The 18,986-nt window shown below is 36.1% G+C and overlaps 1 protein-coding gene across 4 annotated transcripts; it reads left to right on the plus strand.

The window, feature by feature from the left end:
* Window positions 1–260: 260 nt before the first annotated feature.
* Window positions 261–15,597, plus strand: LOC140761901 (DNA replication ATP-dependent helicase/nuclease JHS1). 4 transcript variants are annotated; one of them, XM_073099427.1, is made up of 34 exons: window positions 261–690; window positions 784–954; window positions 1,033–1,239; window positions 1,362–1,427; window positions 1,529–1,729; window positions 1,804–1,857; window positions 1,942–2,003; window positions 2,314–2,446; window positions 2,629–2,739; window positions 2,846–2,957; window positions 3,185–3,267; window positions 3,860–3,925; window positions 5,651–5,806; window positions 6,880–6,935; window positions 7,014–7,074; window positions 7,145–7,255; window positions 7,336–7,392; window positions 8,122–8,256; window positions 8,340–8,582; window positions 9,301–9,375; window positions 9,545–9,666; window positions 9,775–9,847; window positions 9,926–10,030; window positions 10,159–10,326; window positions 11,135–11,204; window positions 11,283–11,434; window positions 11,697–11,774; window positions 11,853–11,945; window positions 12,031–12,168; window positions 12,705–12,744; window positions 12,811–12,884; window positions 13,580–13,714; window positions 14,187–14,306; window positions 15,194–15,597. In XM_073099427.1, exons 1-34 carry the CDS (start codon window positions 343–345, stop codon window positions 15,353–15,355), a joined length of 4,038 nt encoding a protein of 1,345 aa, XP_072955528.1. In that variant the 5' UTR covers window positions 261–342; the 3' UTR covers window positions 15,356–15,597. The 4 variants fall into 4 exon arrangements, 3 of the variants coding, with proteins under 3 accessions (XP_072955528.1, XP_072955529.1, XP_072955530.1); XM_073099428.1 differs by having other exon boundaries at window positions 2,858–2,957; XM_073099429.1 differs by lacking the exon at window positions 261–690 and having other exon boundaries at window positions 888–954; window positions 1,052–1,239.
* Window positions 15,598–18,986: the final 3,389 nt, after the last annotated feature.

The raw sequence follows: 18,986 nt of genomic DNA on the forward strand, positions 1-18,986 counted from the left end.
CAACCTTCAATTTTAACGACTCTTCATCTATATTTTAGTATTATAAATTTAAAAGGTTAAAAAGTAATTGCCCTTTGTTTAGTAAAAAAAAAAAAGTTAACTTACTGGTCACGTGACTAAAGGCTCCTGTATCTGTCCATTGAACCATTGCCGCGTTGAGCATCACGTGCATTCGTTTAAGCGGGAAACTTTTCTTATTTATTTATTTATTTGTATTCTCATCCTTTCTCCACTCTTTACATTCTCCTGCTGCCCTTCCATTCTCTTCTTGGCGATCCCCGTCGTCTCTTCCCGCTTCTTGAATCCCAGAAACCCCCACACCTCACTATAATCTCATCTCCCATGGCTCCAAGAAAGCGCTCCTCCACCTCCTCCTCCTCTACCTCAAGAAAACCAAACCAGAGTCACCAACCTTCTCAGCCCTCCAAGTTCGGGATCCAGCACTTCTTCGAGCGCCACTCCCAAGCCGCCGCTTCCGCTGCCTCTCAAAAACATAACCCTAACTCTACCCCTGCCACTCACCCTAACGATCCGACCCCTCCAAACCCTAGTTCTTTTCCTCCTCTGATCTTGCCTTCCCCAGATGAGCCCCCTCAACCCGCCGCCATTGCCGAAGAGACATTCTCCGAGATCTCGCCTGAGGTATCCAAATCGGCTCCTCTCAAGAAATTCAAATTCTCTCCCGGGATGGTGCGCACTTCCTCCGTCTCTTCCACTCTCCGTGCTTCAAAATTTGGTCTTTTTGTTTCTTGACCTGTTTAATCTTCCGGTTTTTTGATTCAGCTGATCAAGCAGAGCCAGGACGATGGGGGAGATGAGGTCACTTGGAAGATCTCTCCTGTGAACGAGCGGCTGCGATCGCTAAGCTCGAAACAACTGCCAGGGATGACAGGATTGTTCTCTGAGAAGTCGAGGACAAATGCTATTACGTTTCATCCGTGTTCCAGGAAGGAGGTCAGTTTTATTGACGGCTCCGTTTCTCGTTTGCAATGTTTGGTTGTTTATCTCTTTCTTATTTACTCTGTGATGCAGAAGAATTCTTCTTCGATAGGAAATGTTGAAAGATGGCTCTGTTCGCCGGGCACTGCAGTGCCTATGACATCGTCAAGAAGGGTCTCTTATCAAGGGTCAGAGATTTATGACGGTCAGGGGAGTAATTATGATGTGAAGACTGATGGTATGGTGGACTTGCAGAGCCCATTTCGGACACCCCCCTCTTTGTCTTATGGTTCCGATGAGGTAGTGACGATCATGATCCATAAGGTTTCCTATCCCATTATAGGTTTCTGGTTCATATGGAATCATGAACTTGGTCGACTAGTTGATATGTGATATGTCAGACCTAACAGTTTTTATTATAGGTCACAATTAATGGGTTTAATTGCAATGGGGAACAAGACCATGATGGTTTGTGGCACCACAGGAAGGTTAAAGGGGCTTACTCTTACATCCAAAAAGTCTTAACATTTCTTTACAGTTTTATCTTAATAATGATATACTTAAATTTTTGATGACGATTCCTTTTCAGGCGTTGCTTGAGCTTCTAGATCAAGTGGAAGATGCAATTACAGAAGAACCTTTACCTGATGATCTAAAGCATTGTGGAAAGCGTGGTGCTATTGGGGACAACATACAGAATGAATATGGTCTTGCTGAAACAAGTTCAGTAGATACTTCTACTGGGAAGCTGTATACCACTCCACCTTATGATACTTTTCTTGTCTTGGAGGTCTGATTCTTCTTCCTTATGAAAGTCCAGCGCATTTTGCTGTCTAAGGATACTATCTGTGCGCTCCTTGTCAGGTGTCGGAAAAGCATAGTAATGTAGATTCATCATGTGGTCGCTCTCCTATCAAGGTGCCTTGTCATTTGTAGTATAATTGTATCTAATATTTAATCTTCTCTTGTGTCGCACCAATATAATGGTTTATTATGATATAGGTGTTGCGCTTATTGAATGAACAAAGTGGGAATGAACAGGCTTTGCATCTGTGTGATGAGTGGTAAGTATGAACTTGCATGGTTTCAGTTCTCTAATTTCTTCAGTGCTGAATAATGCGAGAAAATTATGGAAGTAGTGGATTTATGGTAAATTATAGCTAGGGATTTATGTAGTGTACTTGATGCAGACTATTGACTATTGAGCAGCTGCAGAATGCATCTGAAGTCCTACTGACAGACTATCTGAAACAATCTAACTAAAAGATCTAAGAAACTATATGCATCTCTCTCATTTTCTGTTCATTCAAAATGCAGCATTTTGTTATCCGAATTAAAATATAATGATATATTTCCTGACATTCTGCTGTTTAGGTTCTATAGTTGTGTTGGACCTGGTGATACTATAAATGTCATTGGAGAATTTGATGACCAAGGGAAGTGCATTGTCGATCGTAATGAAAATCTTATTGTTCTTCATCCTGACATACTTATTTCTGGAACACGGGTTAGTATTCCTTTGTATTGATTGAAGAATTATTTCATGGTTGAGTTTATGGGTTGAGACTGATAGCTTTGGTTGTCAAACATCCTTACTATTTGATACTTTTAACTGAATGTCACCTAGTATGACTGGAAAGTCACTTTTTCTTCCCAATTTAAAGGTTGTTAACAAGCTAATTATCTTAGGTTGCTTCTAGCTTCAGTTGTCCAAGAAGGGCCGTTCTTGATGAGAGACTAAGAAGCACTGAACATTCAATCAGTGCTTTAATCGGTACCTTGCTTCATCAGATCTTTCAGGTTTATTGAGACATGACATTTGTCAGGCTTTGATTTGTCGTTTACACATTCCTTCTGGTTGGTTGGGATGGTGATAGTTTGTCCTAAGTATGCTAAACAGTTATAGATGTTTCTACAGGCTGGACTCCTCAAGGGTCTGCCGCCTTCAAGACAATTTCTTGAAGAGCATGCAAGAGAAGTGCTTCAGAAAAACATTGAAAGTCTGTACGCAAGTGGAGGTGGAACATCTTTCTAAGCCTTCTTACTGTTGATCTTGCACATTATCAACCTTTAATATGATGCGTTATAGTTGGTAAAATTTTTCTTTGAAATGTTGAATGTTCCTTTCTTTTATAAATTATCAGATATTCTGCTTTACACTTGGTATGGACCCTGTGATTGTACATTTGTACATGCTAATGTTTTTGGTTTTAGCAGATTACAAATGCTTTTACTTTTGGTGCAGCAAATCAAAAAGACATATATTCAACACTTATTGCCGCGATTCCTCGAATGTTAAATTGGCTCAATTGCTTTATGGAGGCAGAGGTACTCGATATGTTTTTTGAATTTTCTCTTTCATTAACCTATTAGTTTATCAGCTTCAATGAGATCTTGACAACTGCCGTTGTAATTAATTGACCTTATATGTATCACTCTTGCTCTTGTTGTTCTGCATATTTTTGAAAGATTATTTTTCCTCAACTTTCGAGCTACTTTCTTATCGTCTCTTGTTCTTTGTTTAATATATTTTTTATTTCTAATCACTAAATTGCAAATTGTATGATCCACAAATTCTTTGTTTAGTAACTCAACATAGTTTCTTGTCCTGCAAATTCTCAGTCCAAGAATGTGGTACTAGATGGTGGTGAAAATGATATATGACCAAATCAACACTTGATAAAATAACTTAAAAGTTACTCTTAAGAAGCTACATTCTCCAAAATGACAGTAGACATGTTTGGGCTACTATATTATTCTGTAAAAGCATGCTGAAAAAATTCTAGTAAGTGATATTTCTTTTTGTGCTAATATGCTAGTTTAGCTGCTAAAGGTGATGTTTATATATTCACTAAGACTGATCTTGTTGAGCAAAGTTAAGTTGTTTGGTCCCTGTAACTAATTATTTTAGTATTTCCAGGACTCCAAAGTTCCGACTGTTGATTTTGGTCATCTTGAAGGTCCGAAGGCTGTCAGGATAACTGAGGTAGGAAAATCACTTGAAGGTGGTGCACTTGACGGGGTATATTAACTTATAAGCATGTAGTTACATGCTCAACTCATTCTTAGGTTGTGAATATGTCTAATGTTTATGTAGAGTCAGAGGAAGCTTTATTAGGAGTATTTCTGACTTCATGTAGCCTAACTCTTTGCACAAATTCATGCCTTGCACATCTCTTCTTTTTATGCATTGCCTTTTTTAGGCGCATTTAACACATGCTTAAAAAGGAGAGAGTACGTTGCTTTGACAGATTTAACAACTTGGTAACTTGACGTGGTTTATGAAGGGCTCATTTGCTGCTTTAAGTTCACTACGTAAATCAATGGCTGAATGAACATGACATTGCTTATACAACACTGCTAGTTTGGACAAGGTTGATTAGAAATATAATGTTTTTACCCTTGCTTTTCAGTGTTGTGGCATGTTAATTAATATATTTTCTCATGAAAATCAACATGCTACCATGGTGGTGTATAAGTGGGTCAGCTCCTACATAAATTGACCACTCTGGCATTATGAATCTCTTAAATAAATGTGTATATGTTTATAAAAATACTTGAGGCTTTGAAAATGCTTCAGGACTATTTTAATTGCCTTGAAGTACATAAGTTATTTTCTATGTGACCCATACTCATCTAAACTTGCAACTGTTGAGTTTGATTCTCCAAATGAAGAATTCCAGGCACCACATGTTATACATGCATCAGTGCTCTCGAGATGCAGACTGAGATGGTTATTAAATTTATATAGAATCTGAACCCAAAATTTATACTTAGACTGAACCATGATAATTATATCAAGCAATCATTCTTAAAGTTCTCTTCAACAGGCTAATGGGAGACAATTTATGGTGTATGACAATAATTATTTATGATCTCTGTTAACTTTTTTAAATTAAACTGATAAACTAGCTACGATATGACATGCTATTATAATATTATACATATATATAGGTGTATACTACAGACTTTATTTTTTTGAAATTTTTTTTGGAAAAAGATTTGACACATTTACAGATTTCTGGAATAATTCATCCTAAGGTTGGAAAAGGTTACTTTCTCTGTCCATGTTGAGATAGGTGTCTTACAATCATGAGGCACAATCAATGGCAAGAGAAGTGTTAAAACCATAGCAGTTGGTAAAGAAAAATAAACATAAAAGGGAAAGTAGGTAAAAAGACATAATAGATAAAAAGAAGCGGATTTATGGAAGATTCTTCATTGATCTAGTGACCGGTGAATCACTGATCAAAGACTGAACATGCATAGAAGGCAATCCAAAGACTCATGCTCTCACATAGCGAATCACTGATCAAGTAATGGCCATACACCTGATTGAGAGGTACTATAATCTATACAGGCATAACTGGAGCCTTAAGAGCGTAGTGGTTATGGAGCAGGCGGTTCTTCATGGCTCAGTCTGCTTTCTAAATTTGAATGGATGAACAAACCATAATAGGGAAACAATAAAAATATTGATCACACTTCAGGAGTGCATACTGCATAGAGTAAACTTTGCACGGATGGAGCCCACAAATATTGTTAGTTTTTAATGTCTCTTCAAATTTATATGCAATTTCTTGACTCTAGGGCATGTTAGTTCTCATAAACATATCATCATTATCTTCCACATTTTCCGAACTTTTGTTACTGTACATATCATTGATCTTGAAATGTCATTCTTACATGATACATTTGTAGGAACTTTCAGGTTATAGATATTGAGGAGATGGCATGGGCTCCAAGGTATGGTTTGAAAGGAATGATTGATGCATCAATTTCTATAAAGATCAGTTCAATCAACGGTGATTCACATGAGAAAATAATGCCTTTGGAGTTTAAGACTGGAAAAGGAACTAGTGGCCATGTAAGAATGAGATGCTAAGTTTTGCTAACTATTAATTATAATATATTAATATTAAGTTTTCCCTAACATTCTTGTGAATGTTCTCTATCATGACTATGTAATCACTTCTTATCTCTGGGTGTTAAACCTTGCCTAACATTGACAAACTATCTTGTCTTCATTTATGGGCAATAGTAAATGTTTATTATTTAAATTCTCAAGTTATTTTGATCTTTTTCTTAATACTATCCATTTGGTCTTGACCTGCCAGATCCTGTATTATTGGAAAGGTATGGATGAGGGTAATGATGTGCAAATGGTTTGCCATTCATAGCACTGGTTGTCTCTATATTGCATTTCCTTTCTCTTATGGAGTAATAATCTCCAGCTTTTGTCGTTCATCTGGTATGTAGAGCTCTGCTCAAGTTAAGCTGAGCATGAGACTCATATTTAGTTTCGACACATAAATCAGTCAAGCTTGAACATAACACTTATGAGTTGGTATAGGGTCAGCTTTGTTTGGAGGTCTCAGCTCGGCCAAATTTTAGATTTAAAGCTGAATCTAACATTAGATTTAGATCTTGGCCCAATCTCAGCTCAAATTTGTTGTGGTACTTAGCAGCTGAACCTGAAAAATCTTGTACTAGTGAGTAGTGAGAATTTGTTCTTGGTATTCTTCATGAACTGAATCTTCTTTCTTGGTTTCATCTTTTAATCTTGGCCTTTATGTGTTGCATGATGATTTTGACTACCATGCCATGGGATAGAAGAAAATTAATAAGTGCATTTCCTAACATATCTCTTTATCAGAAGGTAATAGCTCCTGAGATATCTGACATTCTTTATTCCTGACAATTTCTGTCTTCTTGGCTGAAATATGCAGTCTCTCTCCCTTCTTGATTCAAGTATTATGTCACTTAGGCATTCTCTTGACTGTCAGATAACTCTGTAAATTTTAATCAGTATGGGGAACTGCACAATATCTTTTGTTCGAGTAAAGTCAATAAATCTCTGGATAATATTGTTTCTTTAATTTAAAAGAACCAACCCTTACTACAATTCCTTTTGCACTAAACTTTTTTTTTCTTTCGCAGTCTGCTATGGAACATTCTGCTCAGGTGATATTGTACACCCTCCTAATGTCTGAAAGGTAGGGCCTTGCAATGATAACATCATTTTCTGGACTGGATTGTACTTGTATCTAATCTGTGTGGTTCTTCTTATTTAGATATCTGAAGAAGGATATTGACTTGGGTCTTTTGTACTACCATCATACAGATCAGACACTGGTGAGTCCAGCAATGCCATCCACTGATTTTCTATTTCTCTATCACTGCCTAACTCTTGTTAACTCTGAAGGGTATCAAAGTACAACGATCAGACTTGGTTGGTTTAATAATGCGCCGAAATGAGCTTGCAACTGATATATTGAAGGCCTCAACTAAAGAAATTTTTCCTCCAATGTTACAGGTGCAACTACTTCTAGACTCTCATCTTTCCACATGAAATCTAATTACAAAAATTCTGTTTAATGATTATGTGTATTTCAGAGTCCAACAATGTGCAGAAGTTGTCGCCACCTAAATAACTGTACAGTCTATCATAAGGTACGATTGTCTACATCTTTCTAACATATAAAGCTAGTTGGTTGTTGGAACTTGTTAGTGAAAGTTCTACTCTTCCAAGAAACAAATGGAGATGGGTAAATAGGGATTGCAATCAAAAGTTTAGTCACTGCAACCTTGCTAAATTAACATTTTATAATATTCTTAGTCACATAAAGTTCTATATTTGTTTCCACCTGCTGTGCTCTTGTTCGAATACAGCATTTCTTGCTTCCTTGCCAATATGCTTTTCCCTTCTTGGGTCTCTTCGTGCAACATGCTTACAGTCACGCCTTATTGGCAGAAAAACAAATATTTGCATTTACGATTGCCATCATCTTACTTTCAATATATCTATAAGATTGCTATCCTTTCCATATTTATATCTTGCAATAAAATCTAACCAAGCAGGATTCATGGATGCATTTTGGCTGTGGAATTTTCATGATGTAAGTGCAAACTATAGTCGTTTCATTTCTCAAAAGTTTCCTTCCAATTGTTGATTATCACACCTTACTAGTTGAAATTGCATCCGTTTTTAATATGCTACAGTTTTTAAACCTCAATGTAGCTGTTCTGGCCATGTCGCCATATCAAGTTTTCCTTTCAAATTTCAGTAACTGTATATACACTATCATTCATGTCTATATCATCTTTTTTGTCAGTTGTCACTTATCGATATTTTGAGCTCTTATTCTACCTCATGCATATACTTTGGTTTGGATGCTTCAGGCGCATGGTGGCAACATCAAGAGTAGTGGGCTTGGTGATGTATATGACAACCTTGTTAATCACTTAAGTACTGCTCACTGTAATTTTCTAAAGCATTGGGACCGATTGATTGATCTGGAAGCAAAAGCATCACAGGTTTTCTTTGTACTACACGGCAATGACATGCAATGCACTAAATGTATAATTTTCTGAACTTTTGAAATTCTTCCAAATTTCAGGTCTCAAAGAAAGAAATATTGCAATCACATAAATTAAAGGGTGAGAAGAGTACAAATAGCCTGTCTTCCCTTATCCTCGATGTCAGAAATAAATTATTAGGAGATGCATCTTGTGGAAGTGACAGATACATATATCATTTTGTGCGTCAAAAATTGTGCCCGGGAAAAGATCAGGAACAAGTGGATCCTCCTGGACCTAGAGTGAACAACCTGGATTGCACCCTCAGATGTGGAGATTGTGTGGTACTTTTACTTACATATTACTTGCATATATATAGAACTGCATAGCTGCTGACTGTCGAGAAATCTAGAAATTCTATAGGGATGTTATCCTATTAGTAATATCTTAAGGATGTTATCATTATTAATTTTGTATCTTAGGGATCTTATCCTATTAGTAATATCTTCTTGTTGCAACATTGATGCTCTTCCATTTTGCTTGCCTACCTGAAATTCATCAAGGCTAGAAGCTGAGAAGTCAAATCTTTGAGAATAGTCTGTCTATTGTCTACATAACCACATCAACTTTGATTTTTCTTAACAAACAGAGGCACGACCTTTGATCAGTATATATCTTTTAAAATATCTTTTCTGTAGGAATTCCTTGCACACCTTTGCTTTGTTACATTTCATTACGAGTGCTCATACAGGTTAATGCTAATCATATCCTGAAGTAGCACTTTTGCATCTTTGCCATTGTAAATTTTGTTAGCGGCAGATGATTATACAATCAAAATAGCACCATATACGTTGAAATGTGCCCTTGTGAATGAAATGAATACAATAGTTTTAAGATGATATGATTATTGCCAATACAGCGAGCTGTCTTCATATTTTGTTTCATCCCCTCCTATCCTTATAATTTTGCAGAATTATCATGTAGCATTCATTGTTGCTATTATTTTATTTCATCCAGGTTAATTTCTTATTCTTTTTTTATCATGCACTATTTTGAATGTAGGTGCTTAGCACAGAATCTGGTCGTGTTGCAGTTGCAAATGGAGTCATAAGTGACATTAATTGCTCTAGTGTCTCTGTAAGAGATTAGTTCTTTTTTTTGCATCTTCATATATTTATGTTGTATCTCATGTCTCTCAGAAGTTCAGCAGATGTTGAAGCTTCAACTATCTTTTCTGTTGTTTTAACTTTCTGAGCAGCTAATCTAAGTTGGAACTGATCCATAAAAGTTATTGTCCATGTTTTAGGTATCTTTACGCCGCCGACTAAGGCTTCCTGGAAGTGATTCTTTATCAGAGATGGGAGATATCAGTCGTGAAGTTTGGCGGATTGACAAGGATGAAGTTTCTTCCTCTTTTGCGACCATGCGGTAGTTTCAACTTCCCCTGCTCTTCAGCAAGTTTGGCAATACATTTGCTACTGTGCTGACTATACACAAAATGATAATCTAACATATGTTACTATTGAATCGTACAAGATTCAACCTCATACAATTGTTTGCACAGAGCCCGAGAAACTCTCATCTGCGTAAGATGATCGTTGATCTTGAGGTCAGCATTACGCCTCTGCATCCCTTATTTTGTTGTTTTCAATGACTTTTGTCTCTAGTTTCTATTGATACTTGACAGGCTCCCAGGTTTGATAGTGGAGGATTGTTTAGCCAAGATCCTGCAATATCATATGTACGATCAGAAAAGAGTTTAAATAATGATCAGCGGAGGTCGATCCAAAAAGTAATTTTTTGGTCCCTTTTTATATATATAGATTCTTTCATACTAAAATGGTTAATGTGTTATTTCATATCAGAAACTGCTGATACCTTATTATTCTAATGCATCTTCTTGCCTGCTGTCATTTTCAGATACTTACTGCAAAAGATTATGCTCTTATTTTAGGCATGCCTGGAACAGGTAAAACGTCTACAATGGTGCATGCTGTAAAGGCATTGTTGATGAGAGGAGCTTCCATTTTACTTACATCATATACTAATTCTGCCATTGATAATTTGCTTATCAAATTGAAGGCTCAGGTACTTTCTTCTGCTACCTTCAATAAGATATTGCTTCCTTTCTATGTTCAAGGGTTCTTGCATACTTCCCTAACTGAATTGCATGTTGTGAGCCAAATCGATTTGAGGATAAACATGCTGATGCATACTAACTCATAATGATAAATCAAAATCGATTCTGTGTAGATTTTCCCAATTGGCCTTTTGAACTTAAGTGTATCACTTTGTCCCAATTCTTGTAATATTTATATCTACTGGTTGATTTTCTGTCAATCTAGAATTCTATGCTTGAATGACCAATAATTTTGTCGATATTATATTCTCATAATCTGTTGTTGTGGATAATATGATTCATAGTTATAACAGAAAAAGGAGATTAACAAAGGCAGAATAATGTCTTTCATTATGATCCATTTTTTCATGCAGTTCATTAAAAATATACATTTACTTGGGTGTCTTGGCTTTAAAAGACATTCTTTTCTCAGTTGTGGGATGTTATGCTCTTAGACTTTCAATTGGTAGTTGGCTTTTCATCTTCAAATGGAAGTATGCTGGATATGTTGATCTTGTCAAAGGACACTAGAAAATAGTATGAAAAGAATAGCCATGATATCTATGAGAAGGTTGTTGAAGGCTGCTCTGCAGGCGCCTAGTGCTTTTTCAAGTGCCTAAGCTGGCCTGGTCAGCCCTGTTTTACTCTTTCAGTTTGCAATAACATGAATAAGAGATGATTTAGGGATTATATAAAACATCACTGTTAGAAAGTATTACCTAGTTATTTTCTAGTCTTTTCCCAAATGTATTCTTGTTTAAGCTCTAAATTATGCAGGGTATTGATTTCATACGTATTGGAAGGCCTGAAGTTGTGCACCATGATGTTCGCACTCATTGCTTTTCAGGTTCATTTGTACTTCACTGCCTTTATCATATTTGTTCTTGTTCTTTGCGATTGACTTCATAGCGTTTCCTTGTGGTAGCAATGGATGCAAAATCAGTGGATGACATTAAAGAAAGGATGGAAGGTGTCCAGATTGTTGGGGTAACTTGCTTGGGAGTTAATCATCCCTTGCTTTCAAGTAAAAAATTTGACATATGTATTATGGATGAGGCCGGGCAAACTACATTGCCTGTAAGTATGATTTTCCCGTCTTGCAATTGTGGTTTCTGGTCCTTTCTTTTGCATATTTGTATTATGTAGTGTTATCTTAAGCTTCAGTAAGATATTGTTATAAAAAAGTATGTCTATCATCAGATGTAAAGAAATTCCTGATAATAGCACTTGTTTTGACGGAGAACTTTGCAGCTAATAGAGCTAAATAGAGGAGATTGATCAATTAATCCATCCCTAAATAAAGGAATAAGTTCTTTTATGTATTTCTTCTTGATATTAGGTGTCGCTAGGACCGTTGATGCTTGCGTCAAAGTTTGTTCTAGTTGGAGATCATTACCAACTTCCTCCACTAGTTCAGGTGTTTGCTGCTTTTCTTGGTTGTACCTCTTCCTATATTTCTCTTCATCTATTATTCTTTTAAACACAACTTTTATAGAGCACAGAAGCTCAGGAGAATGGAATGGGTGTTAGTTTATTCTGGAGATTATCAGAAGCACATCCTCAGGCGATTTCAGCTTTGGAGTGCCAGGTTCCTCTTATTCAAAGTTTTACTTTTATGTTCACCTAGTGACTAGAAATCATAGCTGATGAGTTTGAATGGCTTCTTTGTGTAGTACCGTATGTCTTCTGGTATTATGGAGTTGTCAAATACGCTAATTTATGGGAACAGATTACGTTGTGGTTCTTCTGAAATTGCAGAGGCCAAACTCAAATTTTCTGGCAAAGAACCTGCAGCATTATGGCTTACAGAGGTAAAAGAAATCTCACAAATCTTACTTTGTTCTTATGAAAGAATATCATTTCGGTCAGGGGACCAGCAAATCAGCATATGCAGTTTGTGATGGCAGTCAAAGAGTCTTAAATGTGATTATGTTACTCATATCAACATTTTGTAGTGATGGAAATAGAAAGCATCCAGTTTGTTGTCCATACATAGGATCTTTAGTTAGCAGGCACATGTTATGCATCTGATTAACCAGAGACAGATTGTTTGCTTCTAGATAAGGAATAATATCTGCAAAATAGAACCAGTACCGCTTCTATATTTAATCATACACCTGATGAGTATTGTTTGGCCTTTTTGGCTTGTTATATTGCTCTGAGCTCATCTGCAATGTACTTTAATAAACTTCCACTGCAGCAATAAGCTTGATCGTAGAAGAGTAATGTTCTGCTTATCATAAGACATTTTGCATTATTATATCTTTGTCCTCTTTTCTAGATATCATAGTTTTTTTTTTTTCCGACAATGGCCTCACATAACCAAACTTGTTTTCAATATGTGCAGATTTTAGATCCTGACAGATCTGTTGTCTTTATCAACACAGGTTAGAGTCTAGATTATATGAATTTTTTATCTTCTATGTGTTATTGACTTGAAAAAGAAAATTCAGACCAATTGCCTGCTCCTGAGGCAAAACAGAAGAAAACTGTGAACAATCCTTCAGAAGCACATATTGTTTCACAGGCAAGTCTTCCTATATTTCCTATATTTACATGAACTGTCAAAAAAAGAAATTGCATCTTGTTCTTCTTGTATATCGATTTTTTCATGCATGGAGGTAAACACATATACATGGACAAGTATATGAGCGTTGGTACTATATAAGTAAGCATGTATGTAGGTATACATAGGTTTGTGGTTTGGAGCCTCAATCCACTTAGTCAGAATCAGTAACAGGACATTCGGATGATAGATCTGTGACATTAGCCATCATCCTCAATAAAAAAAGTTGTTAGAAACAGGAGTTGCATGTACTGACTATCTTTTGCCCATGTGTTGAGTGGTCCATAAACTTCTGTTATATTAGCATCGTTCTTTTAATTTATTCAGAATATTATCTTAGTTCTGTTATAGCAGCCAATTTGTGTGTGTCCGCATGTCAAGCCATGTATATATCTTCTTTGAGCTTGGTCGAGCCAACCTCTGATCAAGCTTGGCTCATTTAAATTCAAACATGAGTTGATCCTAAATTGAGGCGGTGAGGAATGCATCGTTAATTCTTGTTTCTATTTATCTTTATCCTTATGACTATCTGTTGCTTTCTTTTACTGGACAAATGCATGTAGATATTCTTCATACCTTTACTTTGAAATTCTTTTCTTCACATTTTGGAAGTTCTTTGAGTTTGCTTGAAAACAGATTCGTCATATGATTTGTAGATTACTGTGAATCTACTGAAGAGAGGCATTCTTGAAGAAGATATTGGCATAATAACCCCGTACAACTCACAAGCCAATCTCATTCGGCATTTTGTTGGTTCCTCTGTTGAAGTGCATACAATTGATAAGTATCAGGTTGGTCTTCAATGTCCCTTTGGTGCTAGTCTTGTAAGCATGTAAGTGACAAGACCGTTATTGGTTGTAGGCTTGTAGCATTGTCTGTTGTGTAATCAGAAGTTTTTGGCAATTAATATACTTTTCAGTTGAATCTTTAATAGTCTTGGCAAGTATTTTGTGACAAAGAACCTAAGACAAATGTAGATAAGTAAAAATCCATATGACACGGTAAGATTGATGATTATTGTACCTTCTAGTTGTTGCAAGCAATCACATATCAGATTTAGAGGGAAGGGCTAACTTGCCTTGTCTTGAAGTTCTCTTTAATTTGATTGTTCTGTATTCCTCTACACTTGTTGAACATATAAAAATGTGTTCTGATCTGTTGTAAGATGGATATTAAGTTGTATGACTGTTGGTATCTTAACTGTGTTCTGAGCAGCTTTTTGCTGCTTCGTCTTATTTCTAATAAAATATGTCTATTGAGCAGGGCAGAGATAAAGACTGTATCCTTGTGTCTTTTGTACGATCCAGTGGAAATTTGAGAACGTGCAGTTCTTCTTTGCTTGGAGATTGGCACAGGATCAATGTTGTCTTAACACGTGCAAAAGTAAGTGAAGAAATTGTTTTAGCCCTTGACACCTCAGAAAATGCAAGGGTCATCCTAGGGTTGCATTTCTTTAATAGCATAACTAAATTAGAACTTTCTTTGTTTTTGAAAGTAATCTAAAATATCCTGGCTTGAGGTGCAACTCTTTTCTTTCATGATGTAATGAGATATGGTCACACACTTGCACTTATAGTTTGTGAAGCAGACTATAGCTCTACTCCATGTTTTTCTGTGATGAAATTCTAGGAAAAAGCTAGCTTGATTACTGATTACCTCTTTGCCTTATGTAAACTTGGGATTGAATCAGGACGGTTATTTTCTAGATGAGATGTTTACATGCATATAGGAGCATCCTAGCTTGATTTCCAACTTGCAGACTAGGGATGGAAACGGATTGGAAAATAGTCTATCAAACTTGGTTTTGTATCTCAGTTTTGTTACATATTGATTTGCATTTATCTATCCATCTTTGTATCCAAAATCGTACTTGTATCCTGATGGTCTTATCTGGAAATGGTTATGAGCTGAAGATTCCCATCCACATGCTTAAATATTACAAAAATAGCAAAAGTTGGATAGAATAAGACCTACTTTTGTTTTTTTTATCCTAATCTTTAGTCTTTTGACTTATATGCTGAACTATAGATATATGTAATTTTATATTTCTCATAACTTTACAAATCAAATATTTATACAACTAAAATCTGTTTTGTATCCATATACATAATGTTAACCAATTTTGCTATCTGTCTACTGTTTATGTCTGTATTAGTGTTTGGACAAGAAAATTAGATACAAACATGGCTTTCCACATTTCCGAGCCGCTTTCAACCCAAGATGTTACAATGCAGGTTTCTAAAAAAGTTTTTAAGTTTTTCTTGTTGCAGAAAAAGCTTATCATGGTTGGATCTCAGAATACCCTATCAGGAGTTCCTCTGCTGAGGCTTCTGATTGAGAAGGTGGACGAACATGGTGGAATCATACATATAACAAACAAGGATGTGAATTACGTGCAAGAGCTGAAGAAATGCTCCCAAATGAGTGTATAGTAATTCATTTTTTCAATTTTTTTGCATTCACCTTGTGTTCCAAAGGTAACATAATTATTAAAATGTTAGCTGTAATTATATCTATTAGCATGTCTGCAAATATTAGTCAAACTATTGTAAAGTTTGGTGTGTAAAGTACATCAAATTATTCTCAGGCTGTGGGCCTCGAAACTACATCCATTGGTATGTAAAAAACAATCATTAAGATTTGTTCCTGAGTTATGAAAGGCCAAGTTCAAACATATATTATTGCCTGATCCTTTTATGGGCATAACATAGCCAGAGGTTAACGGCAAGATTGGCTTCAATCAAATTGTTGCCACTGTGCAATGGCGAGCCGCACGAAAGCAGTTATGTTTGATTCTCAGTATCAATATGTTATATCCTTATAAGCATATTTTGAAGTTCTTTAAGCTATCTCACTTGCTTACATAGTATTGCATGTTTATAATATTGTATTAACTTGCGGTGTATTTTTATCTAGTCTATGGTTTTTTTTATATAAAGAGTTATTTTTATACTGTGGATTTATAACTCTTCATAATGCACAGTTATTAGATATATAGAATATTTTAAATATGCAATTCTAATAAAAAATAATATTATTTTAAAATTTTATTATTTATTATTTTTACTTTAATATATATTTAAAGTTATTTTTGTCATTTGATATAAAACAATCATAAATTTTCGACACAAATTTATTATTCTTTATTTGCCTTTTTTAATATTAAAATTTAGAATATTTGTGCCTATTCCATCGGCTAAGAAGTAATAAAACTGAATCAAAAGTAAAGATAATTTGTTTTGCAAATATTAGATTTTGTCTCCTCGAAGCTGTGATGGTACTTATCCATTCCATGCAAGAGATTATGGTTTCAAGTCATCGAAACAATCACTTCAAAGATGAGGCTAAGACTTACTTCTTTGGTCTCAGGAATGTGTTGGGTCTTGGAAATATTAAGGATGTGCCGGCGGGAAGTGCATTTCAAGTGTAGCTAATCAGCTGTCTGGTTTCTTTCAGTGGAAGGGTGTGCAAAAACATCTGGTAACTGTAGCTAGGGACAACTGAGCTTTCAAAATATTGAGGGCTAATGGTCAATTAGTGACTAATTGAGCCCACAATATGACTCACATGACGACATGCAATGATCTTTTCCACCCACAGTTTTCTGCACTTTGGAATAAAAGGAACTGGCCCATTTCAATGTGGAGATTTCCTAATTCCCTTCCACAGCATCTTACTGGAACCTAATTTTTGGTGGCAGTTAATCTTAGATCTATTGCTTCATTTCCAATAAATTGGCTGCCAGGTCATGTGTCCTGTCTAGCATCATATCGTAGTATAAACTCTCTCCAACCGACACTGTATGATGGGTAGCTTTCTCTCTTTGTTGCTTATTCTCTCTTTTTTCTTTTTTAATAACTAATTTCAGACTAGGTGCTATGTCAGTAGCCCCAAGTATCTTGAATAAGGGCTTTGTACAAGTCACTTAATTTGAATAAGGGCGTTGTATGTAGAGAACAATTGGTGCATTACAAGCATTCATTCTCAAACATGGTTTGAAACTAGACATTTCAGTTTTTCTAGATCAAATCACAAACGAATTTATATAAACGTATAACGCTAGAATAAGTAGAGGTGATTGTGAATTATCCGGCAGAAGATTTATAGAGCATGGTAATGAAATTTTCGACTTCAAAGCTCTAACCCATCGTGGATCTTAGTTAGAGCTAATTGGACCATCGTGGATCTTACTATCTACTTTCTTACAGCATTTTCTTTTCTTCCTTCTCCTTCGTCAACCTTTGTTAACTCTCGTACATTCCCCCCGTTCTAATTCATAAGCCTATTATTTCTCATAAAAGTAGAGGTGATTGTGATACAAGAATTTCCACCACCCTTTTCCTTTTCCAGGTGATGTTCGCACTTCCGTGGCGTAGTACAATAGCACACCTGACAAGATGAGTCATCCGTTGCTGTTGGATATTTGAATAGCTTGCAGACTACAGTGGTATGAACGTGATCCTGCAACCAACCACCTTCCATTGGTTAGACTCGGCACTTTATCTCATTCACCAATCACCATACTGTTCTTGTATGCTTAAATTCTCGTCTAAGGTTGCACGACAGATCACAGTGAAACACTAGCAGAATAGCTTTGATATGGCTCGCCATCTTAGTGGAATATTGATCAGACAATAGAGAGATAGCCTGGCAGATAAAAAGAAGGATAAGTACTTATGGTATGATAGAACAAGTGAAGTTAACCTCACTTTCTTATCCTGCTAAGCTTGATTAGATTAGATGACTTGACTTTTTCCTCCTTGATGCTAATTTCTCTATGACTACTCAGAAGAGGACATAGTTGTAGCTCTTCAAGGCTCTTAATTTGAAAGCTTTCAGTTCTCAGAACATTGAAGTTTATCTCTTGCACTGTCAGACGACCCAAACATATCCTGCTTGCACTGCTGCATCATTGAGTTGTAAACAGTATGCCTTGAAACACAAAAAGGGTTAATAACTGCAGAGAAGAATGAAGTTGTGGTTGCTGTTGGATTTGAAGACTTGGAACTGCATGCCTATCTATTGATGGCTATGGATAGGGTCTAAGAGTTGTTGGGCAGGATAGAAAAACCAACAAGAGAATTTATATATTTATGGGGCTATCTAGACGTGGACTTTTGATCTATCTATATATAACAGTTATCCAGTTGTGATCTATCTATCTATCCATCAATGGATCAAAGTTTCTAAAACTCCTTAAATTTTTATCTTCATTTATTAGTTATACATACAGTCTACAGTATCAAACTTACTCTGTTGGCTGTTGCCCATCTCAAGATCAACCTCGTGAGCTACCACCCGTGACCTCACCCCCCAAGTGGCACGTGAGAATGTGTACCCCATCTCACTGTCCTGTTGACGTGGCGCTATTTATACCTCATATTCAATGCCACCTCATGTTGACAGATGGTGGTTGTGGATACAGTGCAAATTAAACTGTGGTCCATCTCAAGACTCGAAGTGAAAAAAGTTTCACCTTATGAATGCATGCGTGCGTGCGTATATATGTATAATACGTACATCATACGTAGGTAATTTAGGTATATAATACCGGTGTTTTGGCAATAAGATTGTCCTGATACTAAGTGAGTTATGATAGAGACATCAAAGTTCGATCTGAGTGAGGTCTAGTGGCTGGTGGACCAGACACAATATAATGTGGAATGGACCACTAACTAGGGTTAACTAATTAATGATGAGGCTCCTAACTAATACCATGGGCTATATATTGAGAATTAAGCACGGGTAAAGACTAGTTAGAAAATATATGATGTCCTAACGTACAAAGAATAAAACTTAGTCCGTACTTAAATTCAATGTTGCAATAGGAGCAAACTAGAGAAATAGTAGCAGAGAAACGGAATATCAGTAGGGAAAAGGAGTTTTAGCTTATATGATTCATTGTCCTGTTAAATTAAAGTCAAATAACAGAGAGAATTCCTGTGCCGACGTAAAAGTAACGTAAGCTTAATGAAAGCAAATTGGTCCCCCCAGACTCCCATCGTATGCTTGAGAAAATAAGAGGGGGATGATAATAACCTCTGCAGAGGTCTGAAGACCAAG

The sequence above is a fragment of the Typha angustifolia genome, chromosome 7 (genome assembly GCF_048772165.1).
Source record: "Typha angustifolia cultivar Huaian chromosome 7, ASM4877216v1, whole genome shotgun sequence".
Taxonomy (NCBI): domain Eukaryota; kingdom Viridiplantae; phylum Streptophyta; class Magnoliopsida; order Poales; family Typhaceae; genus Typha; species Typha angustifolia.